Raw genomic sequence first — 18,717 nt, 5'->3', positions numbered from 1 at the left:
TTTACAAAATAGGGGATAGTTTTTATTGCATTTTTATTTTTTATTTTTTTTTTACTACTAATGGCGGCGATCAGCAATTTTTTTTCGTGACTGCGACATTATGGCGGACACTTTCGGACAATTTTGACACATTTTTGGGACCATTGTCATTTTCACAGCAAAAAATGCATTTAAATTGCATTCTTTATTGTGAAAATGACAGTTGCAGTTTGGGAGTTAACCACAGGTGGCGCTGTAGGAGTTAGGGTGCACCTAGTATGTGTTTACAACTGTTTGGGGGTGTGGCTGTAGAATGACGTCATCGATCGTGTCTTCCCTATAAAGGGAATGACGCGATCGATGCGCCGCCATAGTGAAGGACGGGGAAGCCGTGTTTACACACGGCTCTCCTCGTTCTTCAGCTCCGGGGAGCGATCGCGACGGAGCGGCTATAAACAAATAGCCGCGCCGTGGTCGCGGATCGCTCCCCGAGCGGACCCGACCTCCGCATGTAGCGGGGGGGGGTCCCGATCGGACCCCCCACCCGCTAATAGGCGAGGACGTACCTATACGCCCATGTGCCTGTACGTGCCATATTGTGGACGTGTATGTACATGGGGTGGTCCTTAAGTGGTTAAGTTACTGGCTGCCTGGTGGCTTCACGGAAAGTTTGGACTGTTGCTGGCCTTTCCGTCTGCATAGGTGAGATATACCTTATTATTGCAGGAGCCCTCTCTTCTAAGTTATTAATGTATTCTTAGCAAAAAGGGCTTTGAGTGGGAGTTTATCCTTACAGTACCCACACATTTATTTTTAGAGGAGCTATGCCCTGTAGCGGCAGGAGATTGTTTATTTGGGGCCTCCTGGGTTCCGCTGGGGGGATTAAAGACAAGAGATATACACTTTACTCTGTCCTCCCCTAGGACTGCAGGTTTGTACTGGGGAGGGCAAAGGGTGTTGAGAAGTAAAATCCAGCCTGTTCTGGCTGGCTCCAGGGTCTCAGACCCCTGAAAGCCAGGAGCTCTCACTCCCTTTCCAAGGGGGATTTGTACTCACCACACCCCGACCGGGATCTGCCTGCAGTCACATTTGCCTTCCTCTCCTCCTGTTCCATGAGGAGGTTGGCTGGGTCCTTGGCTTGTCGGTACCTGTGTTAGGGTTTATCCGCCGCCGACCTCCACCGCTCCACGCTGCTCTCCACGCCGATGCGTCACTTCCGGGTTGCGCTGTAAGGAACCGCCCACGCTCCGGTGGCGCGGTTCCTGTTTCTCTCAGAGAGAGGCTTGGAGCGCAATGCTCCTTAGTGGCAACCCCCCCAGGAAGGAGAGAGCAGTATCGTGGCGGCATTTTTGCACTAAGGCGATGGCTTTTTCACCGCAGCTCAGAGCGCCAGTGTACGCCTTTGGGGCGACCTGTGAGCGGGCCGAAGCCTACAGGTTAGTTCAGCTCTCCCCGGCCTCCCTGAACCTGCCTCAACAGGGGTACCTTTCGACCTCACCGTCTCCAGGTTTAACAAAAAAACATGTCGCTGTGTTCGGGAGAAACACAATCAATACTGAGGAGCAAGGGGATGGGCGGGGACTTATAACAAACTGTCAATTGATTTGTGTTTCCTGTGGGGAGGAGCCCTCATCTCTGGTGTGCCGTCCTGGAAGGTGATAGGAGAAAAATATATATAATAATAATAATAATAATAATAATAATAATAATAATAATAATAATAATAATGTCAATATATCCTAGCCCAATGATCCCGACCCTAGGTACACCAGCATTTCAGCCAGGTCTGAAAGCCCCCAGATTTTAGAGCAATATGTCAAAGAGGGATCAGTAGAATTGTTAATTTCTCTAAAAATAACCATCTAATGAGTAAAAACGAAGTAGACCGAGAGATAGTAGCAGAACTAGATTTCTAAGAAAGATGCAATAGATGCATTTATTAGAAGTCAGTCAAGTATATACGCGGAAGTCAGATTATTAACAGGGTTTGAGGAGCTTATGCCTGAAGGGGGAATCATTAAACACTTGTTGTCATACTTCTACGATAAATTAACTGAATTGGAAGCCCCACAGGAACTCACTTTTCTACGGGAATGGGAGAGAGACCTGGGTGTAACATTCTCCTAGGAACAGATGAACAGGATTTTGACATAAATCAAAAAGCATCAGTGGGGAGTAGATACCAAGAAGGGGGGGATACAAAATCTTTGTTGGAGATGTAAGGAAGCAGAAGGAACTATACTGCACATTTTCTGGGAATGTGGGAAAATGAAAGAGTTTGAGAATGGTAGCTGAAACTATTGAATTAATTATAGGAGTGCGGTTAGGAGAAAATCCGGCTGCATTTCTGTTATTTGACATTCTATCTCAGCAGAAAAATACAAAAAATACATACTAAGACATTTGATGGTGGCAGCGAGGGCATGTATCCCTGTCCTGTGGAAATATGAAAGCCCCCCCCATCAAGAGCACAATGGTTTGCGAGAATTGCAGAAATCCAACAAATGGAGAATCTCACCTTGACAATGAAGGATCAAGATGGTAGGATGCAATATAAAATGCGGAATTCCGAACATGTATGATTATGTCTATCTGAAATGATGAGAAACGTATGAAAAAATAAAGAATTTATAAAAAAAAAAAAAATTTGCTCCGCAGACCAGCATTTTAGCCAAATCAGGTGACGTAGTACCACAGCAGATACTGAGGCTCTGGAGAGCAAGGGAGCTGTATCCAAAGCTGCATCGCAGACATGCAAGGCCATGCCCCAGCTGGTCAGCCAACTCTACACAGACCGGGGAAGCCTATTGCTTCTCCAGCTCGCGGTGCCACAAGTTTGCCCACTCGGTAAGGGTCTTCTGACACCAGGGCCACGGCCAATACTGGTCGCAACGCTGACCCCAACATGGACCAGGCCACCGCGTCAAACCTCCTGCCAGAGTCCTTGAATGCAGGGGTCCTTTCTACCAGAATTGTGAACTTGATCAACCTAGACACCGGGGGATGCCCATTTTTTTCAAAAGGGTAACGGACCACAAATGTGTTTTGGGACCGCAAAGGTCCTCTGCGGCCGTTCCCATTCCTGGTCTATAAATTTATCAAAATAAGACACAAAAAGGAAAAACCTTTGCAGTGCGGGTCGACTTGCGGGACCCAAAATAGACCCGCACCTCAGCAGATGCCCCAGTTGCATCCTTTGATTTGAGGGTTTCTCGCACCGCAGTGATAAGTGCCCCAACAAGCGTCTCCTCCTGCGCTGCCCCGGACACAGAGCCCTCCTCACTGTCCGAAAGGTCCAGTCCACATCCTCAGATACCTCAGAACAGGGGCACGGTGCCACGGCCAGGCCCGAGTCTGAATCAGAACTTACACCCACACACCGCTTCCACCCTGGCAACGAATGATTAGGACTGCTGACAAAGTGTATCTGTACTGCAGGTGCTGGGGGACCAGTTGCCATAACTGAAATCTCTGGGGAAGAAGCGCCAGCCTCCGGCGCCATACTGCTCACCTGACAGCCACTCAGGGGTCCCTGAGTGGCTGTCAGGTGAGCAGTATGGCGTCGGAGGCTGGTCAAGGTATACTGAAAAAAAGCCCACCTTCCTTGCTGCCACAGACCGAGGGATTAACCCCAGAGGAAATCACCGCCCGACCTGGGTACTGTTCAGCGCTGTGGTCCGCTCTAACACCCAGCACAGTGTGTGCCTGAGGAGTCTGAGGTGATCTGCCAGTCGTGCCGTTCAGAATGAGCCATTTCAGCGCCAGAGGCCAAAACCAGTGTTAAAACCACAACAAAATGGCCACCGCTCGCCTCATGGAAAAAAAGTGAGCTACAAGAAAATGGCCACTGGCTGCAATTGCATTAGAAACAGCGTGGCTACAAAAAAATGGCCACCAGCTGCATTGTAATAAATACAGTGTGGCTACAAGAAAATGGCGCAGACATAAATCCCCTGAGGTAAAATAAGGCAGCAAACGACGAGCCTCCGAGCAAAGGTCCCCCTAATGGCAGACCACCCAGACCCCTACACAGCCCCCAGAGCACCCCCCCAGCAAGCCCAGCAAAGCATGGGAAGGAGGGAAAAGGATGGGGGGGGGGGGGGGGGGAGAGGAAAGGGAGGGCGAGAGACCCCCTAAACGACCGCCCCAGGAATGCCCAGCTGCTCAATCCTGCCAGGACAGGAGGAACTTACTTACCTGTCCCGCGGGGACCGCTGGAAGCGTTCCTGACAGATCCACCGACCACCAGTATGGAGTGGCTGACAGCCATGGTCCACTGTGACACGGAGAGAAGTAGCCCAGTCATAAGTGGTATACCGCAGTGAAGCACAGGGAAAACGCAGTTCCCCACAGCCAGAGCTGGGGAAAAAAAAAAAATATGGAAGGGAGTTGCCACCACTCACACAACCAAGTAGACAAGTAACCTTAAAAATAGGAAACCCTTCTGGTCAGAAAGTACATGACTCTCACCCAGGACTTGGCCACAACTAGTCCTGGATGATACCAAAGAAGGGGGGTCCACCAACCATAGTTACCAGACCTAAGAAAACAAAAAACATGTCAGTGCTCCTGGAGGGTCTGGAAACACAAAACTACTGAGGGTCAGAGGAATGGGAGGGGCCTTTTAAATTGTATCCGATTTGTTTCACCCTCCACAGGAAACACAAATCATCAAGTAGCTGTCCTGGAAGGTGAAAGGGAAACTTATGTCTTTCTTTTAATTAGCAAGCACACTATAAAACACACATTCAATAAGTAAAAAGCATGTCAGCAAGACAGTTACATATGTATGCATTTATATATAACTTAATAAGTAAATACATACAATTGCAGACTTAATATCTTCTTTTTCACTACACTCATCTTCACTTGATGTTTCAGCTACAACAGGAAGGGCAGTGATGTTATTCTCGTCATTCTCTTTCTCATGTGATGCATCACTGTCAGATGAGTTAACTGACTAAATAAAAAATGGGGAGAGAAAATTTCGATGGTCAACCTAAATTTTGTATAAAAGTCAACACAACAAAGACAACCTTGTGACATGGTTCTTACTGGAGGAGGGAATCTGTAACTGGCCTGTGGATTGGTCTGAATTTCCCAAAGTCCTTCATTGAATCCTTTCCTTTTGTTTGGTTTGCCATATTTATCCTTGCACTTTTCATATGGAAAAAGATCCTTTGCACCCAGAAAAGCTCTGAAAATAAAACGTAAAATATGTGGTTAAAGATATCCCTAACCAAGAGTCCAGAGATAACAAAAACATGTCTTGGAGTTCATTAGGGACACAAATGATATACAGATGAAACTCGAGAAATTGCAAAAGTTTATTTCACTAATGCAACTTAAAACAAAATATACAAGATAGACTCATTACATGCAAAGCAAGATCGTTTAAGCCATGATTTGTGATAATTGTGAGGATTATGGCATACAGCTCACGAAAACCCCAAATCCACAATCTCCGAAAATTTTAATATTGAATATTGTGAAAAGGTGCAATATTCTATGCTGAAAGTGACCCACTCTAATCAGCTAATTAAAAGGGGTTGTAAAGGTACATGTTTTTACACCTTTATGCATTAAGGTGAAAAAAAAAAACAACAACCGACAATTAGCGCCCCCCCCCCCTGTTTACTTACCTGAGCCATCAGTGACACCCTCCATTAAGAGGGAAAGCCTCAAAGGGTAATTGCAAAAGAAGTTGGATGTTCCCAAAGTGCTGTATCAAAGCACATTGATAGAAAGTTATGTGGAAGGGAAAAGTGTGGAAGAAATAAGGTGCACACGCAGCAGGGATGAACCCAGGCCTTGAGAGGATTGTCAGGAAAAGGCCATTCAAAAGTGTTAGGGGAATTTCACAAGGAGTGGACTGAGGCTGGAGTCAGTGCATTAACTCGGACGGATCTTGGACATGGGCTTCATATGTTGTATTCCTCTTGTCAAGCAACTCCCGAACAAACAATGTCAGAAGTGTCTTACCTGGGCTAAAGAAAAACAGACCTGGTCTGTTGCTCAGTGGTCTACCAGATTTCAGACGAGCTCTGTGGGGATGCCGACTTCATTTTCCAGCAGGACTTGGCACCTGTCCACACTGCCAAAAGGAGAGAGCGAGAGAGAGCGGAGCGAGAGAGGAGCGAACTGTTCCAGTGCCTAGGTGGTTGTAAAGCCTTACCTATACCCAGTGAAGTGACTGGACTTTGTGAAACACAAATGTCTAGTCTGCAGTAATTTCTGCTCTACATCTGTTCAGGGCCGGGAAGCCGTCATAGGACGTCCTCGTTCCTCTGGGGGGGGGGGGGGCGAGTGTGTGCCCGCCACGTCACTCAGGTGCCGATGTGCGTGCCTGGTGGCCGCAATAATTCTCCAGGTACCTGCGATCGGCAGTCACAGAGCCAGGGGCGTGTGTGCCGTTGCTTCAGTCAGTGTGCCGTTACCGGTGGCTCCCGTGCACATGCATGGGAGCGATATCATCGCGGCTCCGGCCAATCACAGTGCCAGAGTCCGCGGAGGGGGGTACGAGGACCGCTGCGGGGGTTTCAACGCAAGGCAAGTAATTCATAATGAGCTAGTATGCTATGCAGGGTTTGTTTTGCAGGGGTTTTTTTTTTTTTTTTTTATAAATATGGTTTACAACTAGAGGTCTACCGATATGGGTTTTTCTCTGGCCGATGCAAATATTTAGAAATCAGGGCAGCCGGGGGCGTGGTCTGGAGCTGCATGTAGCAGGACGTGCAGAGTGAGAGCTCCGCTTGAGACTCATCCTTTTTAACCGATCCTAGGGGACCCATTCCCTGCCAAAGACCACCTGAAGGCTCCGGGCACTCTACCTACCCGCAGGCTACCATGTCCCCCCTTAAGGGGTCCGGGGCTATCGCCAAACTGGCTCAATTTTGCCACGCCGAGCAAGATCCCGAGGAGGAAGATGGCGCCGACCCGCTTCGTGTGGACGGAGCTCGGGCCTCTGGAGACACAGCCAGAGTGCTAGAGGCGATCGCTCTCTGCCAATCCACCCCAACAAACCAGAATTGAAGAGGTAAAGATCAATCTCTCTCTAATTCGGCAGGATATCCACAAGCTCTGCGAGCGGGTGACAGACGAAAAAAGCCGGGTCGGCCACGTGGAGGAGGGCCTGCATCCCCTCCAAGTTACTACAGAACAGCTGCAATACCAACTGAATGCAGTCTTGTCCAAGCAAGACAACATGGAGAACCGCTTAAGACGATGTAACCTGTGCTTCGTGGGCAACCCCGAGAGGGAGGAGGGCGCGGATCCCCCTACCTACCTTGAAAACCTGCTGGTCAAGTCGTTCGGTTGTGGTGGAACACGTGCATCGCCTCGCTGCAAACCCCCCCCCCCCCCCCCGCCCCTGCTGGAGCCCCGCCGTGCACATTCATCGCCAAGTTCCTCAACTATCGTGACCGCGACGCAATCCTCAGGCTTACCCATCGGCAACGTCAACGTGGCGGTGTTCCCGGCCGAGGTCCAGAAGAAGAGGGCACACTTCAGGGAGGCCAAACGGCAGCTCCACGCACGCCATCTCCCATACGCGATGCTCTTCCCGGCGCAGCTCCGCGTGGTGAGCGAGGGCAAGGCTCAGTTCTTTGAAGACCCGCAGGCCGTCCTTTTCTGGCTGGAACATCGTGCTGCCGCCGAGCAGGGCCCCGCCTAGACCCTTGCCACCCCGTCCATTGCTTCCATCGCCTCGCCGCAGCTGGGGCCTCCCCCCGCTTGGGCGACCCGTTTACCTGAGGCCTCCTACAGAACCGTGCGTTAGCCCGCAACATTTTTCTTTTTCTCCTGCCCTCATCCTCTCCCCCCCGTCCCCAGTTGTGTCCCGGCGATTGCCCCGTTCCCCTCCTGAACCGAGATGTGAGACGGTGCCCCCCCGCCCCCATGTTTATGATTACTTTGTGTGTCTCGGGCGAGTCACCTGCACCCGCATCCCACGAGACTGGATACCCCCCCTGCACAGTTGTGCGCTCTTCAGTTTGTTCGCCCCACTGGTCACCTTAAGAACACGGCACCAGTGCCATCCAGGAATACCATTCCTCAACCAATGTTTCCCTGGCCAGCCTCTGCCCGTCTGAGTTCGGTGGATGGCAGTGTGTTGAATCTGCATTGCTGGTCCAGTATCTATGCAGACTGCTTGAACTTGACTTTTGTTTATATATGTTGTTTTGTTCTTTTAGGACTCCATTTTGACATGCTGTGATGTGTTGTTACTGCCTATGGGACTAGCCCCCCTTCTCTATGTTTTGCGCTACAATTACTGCCCTTGTACTGTGTGCTGCCCCCCGGGCATCCGACTGCACACACTGACCCCCCCTCTGTCATGGCCTCCCTTAAGATTGTGACCTGGAATGTCCGGGGTTTTGGAGAGAGAGAGAGCACAGCGTATAGCAGTCCTCTCACACCTTTTTTTTTTTTTTTTCAAAAAAGGGTGTTTATTGAATAATATGGCAAAAATAAATGGTTACATACATTTTGTTTTGGGCAGTTTTTGTCCATCCTTACATAACACCATAGAACAAAAAGGAAAAAAAAAAAAAAAAAAAAAAAAAACCTCTTCATACAAAACCATCACAGTTTGTAATACCACAAATGATGGGTTCTGGCGAGTTCCCACCCCCCGCAACCCGCCCCAGTGTGTGTCACGATTCCTTCTCCTGGACCACTCCACCTCCCCTCTCCACTGTGTGCCACTGGGCCTATTGTGAGTCCTCACCTCCATCCTCTTATATGAGCAGCCTATCCAGTACCAGCTCAAGTGGGGCCAGCCCCAGGGAATTTAACCAGGGAGCCCACAGCAATTCAAACCTTCCCCACTGTTTCCTGTGCTGATATATATATATTTCTCTGCCCGGAGAGTATAGCCCATCTGAGCTATCCACTCCCCCAGTCTTGGGGGTTCTATATCCTTCCAGTGCCTGAGGATAAGTTTGCGGGCCTGAAAAAGGGCCCTGCCAACGGCCCTTTTCGGGTTGTCCTCAAGTGGGAGATCCTCTATAATACCCAAAATGCACACCTTAGGGGGGTCTGTGGTATTTGGATCATCAATACCTCGTTTAAAGTTTTGAGAACCCCCGCCCAATATAGGTGTAGTTTGGGGCACCTCCACATCAGATGGATGAGGTCTCCATGGTCTCTAGCACATCTAGGACAGTTGTCATCAGCAACCAGGCCCATCCTGTGTAGTCTGGCTGGAGTAAAATGTACCCGTAGAACAATGTACAGTTGCGACAGGCATTGTGCTACGTTAAGCGAGGCTCCCTGTATAGCTAGTAATGCCTCTTCCCACTGTTCCTCCTCAAAAACACCCACATCACTTTCCCAGGAGGTCACCACCCTAGAGGGGATGCCCGGTAAAAATGCCGACAGCAGCATGGCGTATGAGCTTGAGATGAAACCCCTGAAGCTAGTCATCCCAGTCATAAAGTGGAAAATCGGGGCAGGGGATAATATCCAAGGGTTGCTCCCAGCCTGGGCCCTAACGGCATGTCTCAACTGTAAATAGTAAAAGTGCATTGCCTGAGGGAGATCAAACTTCTCATGGAGCTCCGCAAAAGAAATCAGACGACCCCCGCAGAAGATATGCACCAAGTGAGTTACCCCATACCTCCTCCAGCGCTCACCACATGTCAGCGACATCAACTCCTCGTAGTAGCGATTGTTCCAAATTGGGCTGTGCCCTGTAAAGCCCTCTATGTTCTGTAATTGGCGTGTTTTATTCCAAATCTTCTGCATTAATGCATATGTGGGGAATAGTTTATTCGATTTAGCGCATTGTAAAGATTTGAGTCCCGTCACCAGATTGTCCATGCCCGTCATGCGATTTACTATATCTACCACCGGGTCACCCCATCCCTTACTCATGGCTCGAGCAATGTGTTGTAATTGGGCTGCTAGGTAATATAACCAGGGATTTGGGAGAGCTAGCCCTCCCGCCTCCTTTGGTTTTTGTAACTGTTCCAGTTTAATCCTGGGGGGCTTATGAAGCCAGAGAAATACACGAAATAGGGAATTGATAATTCTAAAGACCCTGAGGGGGACAACCATGGGAGTGTTATGCAGTATACACAATAACTGAGGCATAAACACCATTTTTGTAAGGTTTACTCTACCGACTAGGGACATTTTCAATTTCGACCATACTTTAATTTTGTCTCTGATTCTGCCTACTAAGGGAGTGAGATTAAGAGTGACATAATCAAGCGGTTGAGGAGTAACCCACACCCCCAGATATTTAAATTTAGTCGCCACCGGAATGTCCAGCAGCGTACAATCCCACGGATTCGACGAATCCAGGAGCATAAGCACGGACTTAGTCCAATTAATCAGTAGACCCGAATGTCTGAACCACAGACATCGCCTCCCGAAGAGAGCCGGACGTATCACCCAGTAAAAGCATGGTATCGTCCGCATAAAGCATGATTTTTTCATGTGTCAATCTGTACCGGAATCCCGTAATTGAGGGGTTAGAACGCACCAGAGCCGCCAACGGTTCTATGGCAACCGCGAACAGCAAGGGTGAGAGGGGGCACCCCTGTCAGGTCCCCCTATGAAGCGGGAAGGGAGAAGATACTCTGCCCGTCTCCCTAATGACCGCCACGGGGGAGTCGTACAGGAGCCGCACCCATGACTGGAACACAGGCCCAATTCCAAATCTGGTCAATGTAGCCCACAGGTATTGCCATTCAATGCTGTCGAAAGCCTTGTGGGCATCTAAAGATAACAGTGCTCTATCCCCCATGTTATCCGCTGTTGACTGCATATTAACAAACAATCTCCTGAGATTAATGGCAGTAGATCTTTCCGGTATAAAACCTGATTGATCCGTATGTATAATTGCCGTGATCACCTTATTCAACCTCATTGCCAAGACCTTTGCCAATATTTTTATATCGCTTTGAAGGAGCGAGATTGGCCTATAAGAGCCAGGATCTAACGGGTCCTTTCCAGGTTTAAGCAGTAGGACTATGCTAGCCTGTCGCAAGGATTCCGGAAGCCGTCGAGACTCCCTAGCTGCATTCAGCGTGCGAAGCAGCTTCGGGAGCACAACCTCCCCATACTGCTTGTATACTTCAATCGGAATGCCATCATCACCCGGTGCCTTAGTATTGGGGAAAGAGTTGGTCGCCTCCGTCATCTCTTCAATGGTAATGGGAGTCTCAAGGGACTCCGCTTGGGACTCTGTTAAACACGGTAGCTCTATCCCTTGCAGAAAATCCTGAGTCTCCTCTCCAGTATGCGTTTGCTTTGATTCGTACAGGCCGGAATAGAATCTGACCAGCTCCCCCATCACCACGTCAGGGGTGTTCACCAATCTACCTCCTTCTGTCCTTAGAGCTCCAATGGATGGGGAAGTCTGTTGTGACTATACTATTTTAGTTAAGAGTTTGCCTGTCTGCTCCCCCTCCTCATAGAACGCCATTTTTGAAAAAAAAAAACGTTTTGACAGCCCTGGAGGTGTCCAGTCTAGTCAGTGCGTCCTGAGCCGCTATCCACGCCTCCCGAGAACCCTCTCCCGAATTAGTTATATACTCTGCCTCTAAGCGTTTTACCATCAGTGCTACCTGGTCCCTCTTCGGTCGTGTTGTGTTTTATGGCGTTCACCTCTTCAATAAAAACTCCTCTCAAGAAGGCCTTAAAAGCATCCCATGCAATGTCTGTTCCAGGATGATCTGCATGTCTCTGCCAGTAGGCCACTATGTCCCTTTCAATTTTCTCATGAGAAGGGAAGAGGTTAAGCCAAAAAGCATTAAGCTTCCACGGTGCTCTGGGAAGAGTAGTAAGAGGCCTGACCCTCAGAGAGAGTAAGACGGGGGAATGATCCGAGACGCACCGGGGAAGGTATTGTATATCCTCGACATACTGTGTAGCAGAGGCTGAGCACAAGCACAAATCTATCCTAGACAAAGACATATGCGTCTTGGAGAAGCAAGAGAATTGCCTCTCAAGGGGATTTTTCAGTCTCCAGGAATCCACCCAACCCACCTCTTCCATAAACCTAGCCATGGCTGACCTTATAGTCCCCGGGGGTCCCCCCGGGGGGCGGGGGGGGGGGGATGTGTCTATCCAAGTATGGACTCATAATCCCGTTAAAATCCCCCACTACCACTAATGGGGTTCCAGGATTTGATAGCTGAAAGGCAAGGAGGGTCCGCAATATCTGAGGACTGAACGGGGGAGGAACATATACTGCAGCCAGAATGAGTGTCAGTTGGTATACCCTGCACAGCAGAAACACATATCTTCCCTCCTGATCAATCTTAGAATCTATACACTGAAAATCTAGGGATTTATGTATCAATACACTCACACCCCTCGAATATGAGGTGCGAGTGGAGTGATAAGTCCAGCCTGCCCACGCAAATCCCAACCACGACCTAGTGTCCGGAGTCAAATGAGTCTCCTGCAGAACGCAAATAGCTGGAAAGTGCTTCCTTAGGGAGGTGGATACCATAGTCCGCTTAAGTGGATCTCCCAAACCCCTAACATTCCATGAAATTACAGCAATACCAGTCACCATTCCTCAATTACAACAGCATCATATGGCATATTAAACCTCCACCCGCCAGTAAAAGCACTATATCTCCCCATCCCACCTAACGGCATCATATCGTATAACATTGTTAAGGAAGAGCAGGTAAGCTCCCGGGAGTTCAAAAATAAAAAAGCAAAACAGGCAAAAGAGAAAAAAAAAAGTGTCACGTGGGTCGGCAGCTTCAAACAGTCAGAGGTGGGCCATTGCAGAGTGGTAGTCCAGGCCCCACCGCTTAGCACAGTTCTGCGGCAGGGAGCGTGAGCCCGGAGCAGCTGCTCCTCTGGGTGTAAGTAATAAAGAGTGGCATCCAAAAAAAGGGGAACAAAATCAGCAGCACCAGAAAAAAATAATAACACATCAACTTTGCAGCCCGAAGCCACTGGGCAAAACCTGTGCCCTTAGCATGCCACAGATGCAACAGGCAGTCAGTGGCCCCAACATTGCGCCTCAAGGGGCATTCCTTACACGATACAAATCGCATGTGGAACAAGTAGAATCAGGAAAAAAAAAATTGAAATAAACAGTTCGCTCTGTTCCTGCGTAGGAAAAATCTGCATAGATCGTTCTCCCGGTCCTGAGACCATGTGGATGATGGCAGAGGTAAACCGACAGTCTAATGGTAAGTAATTGAAAAAATGAGCTGGCTTACCATCAAACTCTGCAGTCCATGAATTCGGAGTACATCAGTCCGCATCCGCCACTGGGTCCTCCGCTTGGCGAATCAGGTGCTCATTCCTATCCAGCCATGATGAGGCTTCCGTAGCCGATTAAAAAAATTGGGCCCTGCCTCCTGCAATAATCCGGAGCTTAGCAGGGTAGAGCATAGCGTAGTTAGCTTGTGGACGTTGCAATCCTTCTCTTCACTTCTCCAAATTTGGCCCTGTGCCTCTGTACTTCCGCAGAGAAGTCGGGATAGAATGACACCCTCACCCCGTTAAATTGAACATTGCGACGTTCTCTGGCCAGTCTCAGAATAATTTCCTTGTCCTTAAAGTTAAGTAGTTTGGCTAGCATGGTGCGTGGCGGGTTGCCAGGAGGGAGAGGCCTAGGTGGTACTCTATGCACCCTCTCCACTGAATAAAAGGGTGTGAAGGCATCCTTGCCAAAAACCTCTTGCAGCCAGGCTTCCACAAATGCGGTGGGATCGCGGCCTTCCGTTTTTTTCTGGCAGGCCCACTATGCGAACATTGCTCCTCCTCAAACGGTTCTCAATATCTTCATTACGGTTCTCATTAGCTGTCGCGGTTCTAGCCGTGACCTGCAATTCCCTAATGAGGGGGGGCATTCTGTCTTCTACCTCGCTTACACGGCTCTCCACCGCAGTGGTGCGCTCTCTAATTTTCTGAAAGTCCTGTCGGATCAATCCCACCTCCTCCTTCAGCCCCGCAAAGTGTTGTTGCAGTGTCTGCACCGTAGCCGTGCATTTATTTACTGCATGCAGTATCTGGGCCAGAGTGGGTTGTTCAGCGCCCTCGTCCTCCTCCTCCTCCCCTGTATTCTCTGCATGTGTAATCTGTGCCGAGGCCTCTGAGGTCCGGGCAGAGCAAGGCCCTGGCGCCAGTGCATTAAAAATATCAGGTGTGGCGTCCAGCTCCTCATCCGAGGGGCGGTCTGCTAGGCCGTTCAGTTTTTGTGCATAATACACCATGTCTTTAGGGGGCTCTTTTTCCCAGGGCTTTAGGTGTCTTGGGGGGGGTTCTTACCGGGGTCCCGTTAGTCTCTGCGTGTCTTCCAGGCTGCCGCGGCGCCATTTCAGGGAGCTCATCTCCTTTGAGTTGTTTACGGGTCATCATGCCGGTAATCGGGCAGGAGAGCGGATCGCTGTGTGCACCAAGTGCTGATGTACTGCTGGGTGGTGTCCTTTACCGAAAACAAGCGATATTTTGGCCGGGAGAAGGATCCCTGCAGTGTGCTATTTGGGAGCTCTGTGAGACACGTCCGCTCACATGCCGCTCTTGGCCACGACCCCCCTCTCACACCTTAAGTCACTCCGTGCTGACATTTCCATTCTGGCTGAGACCCATCTAACAGGCCAGAAGCAAATGTGCCTTAAAAAGCCCTGGATGGGTTGGCTGTACCAGGCCCCATACACCTCTAATTCTCGCGGAATTGCGATTGTTGCCAAGACGGTGCAGTTCTGCCTGCACACCCTGCAGTCGGACCCCCAGGGCAGGTCATTGTTTTTGCATGCAACCATTGGGGGCCTTGAGGTTCTTCTCCTAGCCTTCTACATCCCTCCCCCCTTCCAGTTCACCATGCTGCAGGAGGGGGTGGCATTCATGGCTCAGCACCCCTTGGTGCCAGCCATCTGGGCTGGCGATTTTAACATGGTAATTGCCCCAAGTCTTGACAGACTGAGCCCTACTGCCCCTTCTCCCCCCCCCACCCAACACCTGACGTAACTAGATTTGGCAAATTCCTCACAGAATTTGCTCTCACGGACACGTGGCGACACATGTACCTGACACAAACACTTCTCGTGCTTCACCACCTCCCACTCCGCAATGTCCGCATTGACCTCATCCTCCTCCTCACTCCCCCAACTCCTCGACGCGGGTTTTGACACCAGAGTGCTATCTGACCACTCTCCTTACTGGATCACACTGTGCCCCCCCCCCCCCTGTTGTCCGGATTTGGAAACTAAATCCATACTGGCTCACCACCCTACCGGACCTGGAATCGGTCCGGCTCGAGTGGGATCACTTTTTCCGCACAAACATTGGCTCCGCCTCGTTTGGCTCTGTCTGAGAGACCTTCAAGTTGTATGCTCGTTTGATTATGACCACGCAAATTAAGACATAAGGCTACCTCCAAGGCACTAATCTGCCAAGCAGAGGAGAGCCTTGACACCCTCGAGCAGGCCTTCCAAAGCGACTCCACTGCAGCCAATGCCGCCAGTATCCGTATGCAGACCAGATCACTGACCAGCTGCACTTTGAAAAAAGCCAAGCAGGGCATTTTCTTTAGCAAACACTGCATATTTGAATTTGGGGAGCGTGCTGGCAAGCTCCTCGCCTACCTGGCCCACAAGCCCCCGGTGGTGTTTTCCCTGAGCCAGGATAACGGACCCTGACCAGGTGGCCGCGGAGTTCAGGTCCTTCTACTTCGAGCTGTACTCCTCTACTGCCCAACACACCCAAGATGAGCTCTCGGCATTTCTGCAGGACGTCAACTTCCCCACACTTGCACCCCCCCCAGGTGGCCCTGTTGGAGTCGCCTATCACCGAGGAATGTGTCGCTGAGGCTCTGGCACTGCTCCCCACATCCAATGCGCCCGGCTCCGACGGTCTTCCCCTCGAGTTTTACAAGCAATTTGGCGAGACCCTTATCCTACGGCTCTGCCAACTATACAGGCACATATTCGATACGAGCTCCCTCCCGGCGTCCATGGGCGAAGCCCTAATTGTACTCATCCCCAAGCCGGGTAAGGACCCTCTGTTCCCTGAATCATATAGGCCCATTTCTCTCCTCCAGCTCGACATCAAAATTCTGGCCAAGATCCTAGCCCTACGCCTTAATAAAGTTATCCTTAGCCTCATACACCCTGACCAGTCTGGGCTTATGCAAGGCAAAAATATGGCTTTTAACCTTAGGCGGCTCCACATGAATCTTCAGGCCCGGCATACAGATGTGGGCTCCAGGGTGGTGGTCAGTTTAGACGCCGCCAAGGCGTTCGACTACGTTGAGTGGAGCTACTTGTGGGAATGCCTTTGCAGGTTCGGCTTTGGCCCGGAATTCATCAAGTGGCTCCAACTCCTCTATCAGTCCCCCTCGGTGCGCATCCAGGTTAATGGAAGGGTCTCCACCTCCTTTCCTCTCTCCCGCAATACACGCCAGGGGTGCCCCATCTCACCTCTGCTCTACGCCCTGGCTGTGGAGCCCCTAGCCATTGCTCTCAAGACCTACCCCAACATCAGGGGCCTACACTGTGGTCGGCTGACTGAGGTTGTTAGCCTCTACGCCAAAAACATGCTTCTCTACCTAGCCTACGCGGGCCCCTCACTCCAGGTTATCACAGCCATTGGGACTTAATCGGGGCTTCGGATAAACTGGACTAAGTCCCAAATCCTCCCCCAGATGCGGGTGCCCCCACTGCCGATCAGGCCGTGCTCCCCCTGGTTAGAGCTAGCACCATTAAAAGTGGAGTTCCACCCATTTTCTGAACTTTGTCTGGGCTGCATGCCCTTAACTTATACTTCTCACAATTGCAATTATTTATTTATTTTTATGCCTCTAAATACTTTTTTTTTTGTTTGTTCCGCCTACGTCACTAGGCGATTTGCAAGGGTTCCTGGGATAGCGGCGTCATGTATCTCAGGAGTCATTGTGATTCGACTATTGCCGAAATCTCGCTTTTTTTGCACGCGACGCGATTGGGAGGAGCTACTGATCAGCCAGGAGGAAGTAAAGATCTCCTCCAACCGTGAGTATGTGGCCTGGCTATTCAGGAAGTGCCACGGGTTTGCAGTAGGACGGGAGCCATGGGGCGGCCCCCAAGTCTCTGCAGCCATGACGCATGACACTGGAGATCGAGCGGGCAGCATGGGAGAGCCGAAGAGAGCAGGCGGGAGAGAGAGCACATCTCTCATCGCCCGCCCTCACAGTGCCATGGGAACATCTCCCTGCTTTTCAGCCATTACTATGCAGAGCTGCTGGCAGCAGAGAGATTTTATCATCTCTCTGCTGCCCGCCCTCTCTCTGGGGACCCCCGATAGGAGGAGGAGGAGGGGGGGTGCTTTCTGGGGGACCCTGATGTGAGGAGGAGGAGGGGTGCTCTCTGGGGGACCCTGATGTGAGGAGGAGGAGGGGTGCTCTCTGGGGGACCCTGCTAGGAGGAGGGGGTGCTCTCTGGGGGACCCTGCTAGGAGGAGGGGGTGCTCTCTGGGGGACCCTGCTAGGAGGAGGGGGTGCTCTCTGGGGGACCCTGCTAGGAGGAGGGGGTGCTCTCTGGGGGACCCTGCTAGGAGGAGGGGGTGCTCTCTGGGGGACCCTGCTAGGAGGAGGGGGTGCTCTCTGGGGGACCCTGCTAGGAGGAGGGGGTGCTCTCTGGGGGACCCTGCTAGGAGGAGGGGGTGCTCTCTGGGGGACCCTGCTAGGAGGAGGGGGTGCTCTCTGGGGGACCCTGCTAGGAGGAGGGGGTGCTCTCTGGGGGACCCTGCTAGGAGGAGGGGGTGCTCTCTGGGGGACCCTGCTAGGAGGAGGGGGTGCTCTCTGGGGGACCCTGCTAGGAGGAGGGGGTGCTCTCTGGGGGACCCTGCTAGGAGGAGGGGGTGCTCTCTGGGGGACCCTGCTAGGAGGAGGGGGTGCTCTCTGGGGGACCCTGCTAGGAGGAGGGGGTGCTCTCTGGGGGACCCTGCTAGGAGGAGGGGGTGCTCTCTGGGGGACCCTGCTAGGAGGAGGGGGTGCTCTCTGGGGGGGGGGACCCTGATGTGAGGAGGAGGGGGGGGTCTCTCTGGGAAGCCTGATGTGAGGAGGAGGGGTCGTCTCCCTGCTCGATGCTGGGCTCCCGCTTTGTTTGAACACTGCGGGAGCAAGCCACCTGCGGCGTGCATGCGCATCCACTACCCTGAAAAGCCGGATAAGGGATATACATATGATGCGAGGAGGGGCCCTCTTATTCACTCATTCTCTCTTTTTTGCTTGCTTCTCTTTTTCGTTTGCTCTTTCTCACACTTGCTTTCTTTTTCTCTCTTGCTCTTTCGCTCACTCGCTCCTTCTTGCGCTCTATTTTCTTTCTCTTGTTTGTTATATAATCGCTGTCTTCTTCCTTTTTATTGTTGTTTACTTTCTACTCAATCTCTGTATTGCTTTGGATTTTTCTTTGTACACCCTGTTCATTTTTTTTTGGTATAATTGAACAACTTGGATTTAACCTAAGAAAAAAAACGTTATTAGAACAATAATGTATACTTCCACGTGGCAATATTTATATTTTTTTTTAAAGTGTATTTCACAACATTTAACATTTGCTTTTATAATAAATATTAAATGTATTTAAATACAATTTTAAAGGGAGTTTACTTTTTTTTCCCCCGATACTGTATACATGCTTTGGCATTTCAGCCTTGGGTGAGCGCCATTGCATCTGCAATTCAGTAAAACAGAATTGGAGAATCCGATATGCGGGTGTCGGGCACTGAATGTGCTACGGTGACTATCCTCTGTAAACCACACCAAAAAGGGATCTGCCT

General features: G+C 50.6%; 1 protein-coding gene across 3 annotated transcripts in view; it reads right to left on the bottom strand.

The window, feature by feature from the left end:
* HDGFL2 (HDGF like 2) overlaps positions 1 to 18,717 on the bottom strand; it is a 742,998-nt gene that overhangs the window by 711,538 nt on the left and 12,743 nt on the right. For all 3 annotated transcript variants that reach the window (XR_005742112.1, XM_040322524.1, XM_040322523.1), the window contains exons 3-4: positions 5,035 to 5,176; positions 4,805 to 4,939 (exon numbers count right to left, since the gene is read on the bottom strand). Coding sequence is in view for 2 of the 3 variants with exons in the window: in XM_040322524.1 (XP_040178458.1) it covers positions 4,805 to 4,939; positions 5,035 to 5,176 (277 nt within the window). In the remaining variant the exon portion in view is untranslated. The remainder of the gene's footprint in view (positions 1 to 4,804; positions 4,940 to 5,034; positions 5,177 to 18,717) is intronic.

This window comes from Rana temporaria, chromosome 1 (genome assembly GCF_905171775.1).
Source record: "Rana temporaria chromosome 1, aRanTem1.1, whole genome shotgun sequence".
Taxonomy (NCBI): Eukaryota; Metazoa; Chordata; class Amphibia; order Anura; family Ranidae; genus Rana; species Rana temporaria.
The sequence above is the reverse complement of the archived record's forward strand: the minus strand, read 5'-3'. Positions and strand labels throughout refer to the sequence as shown.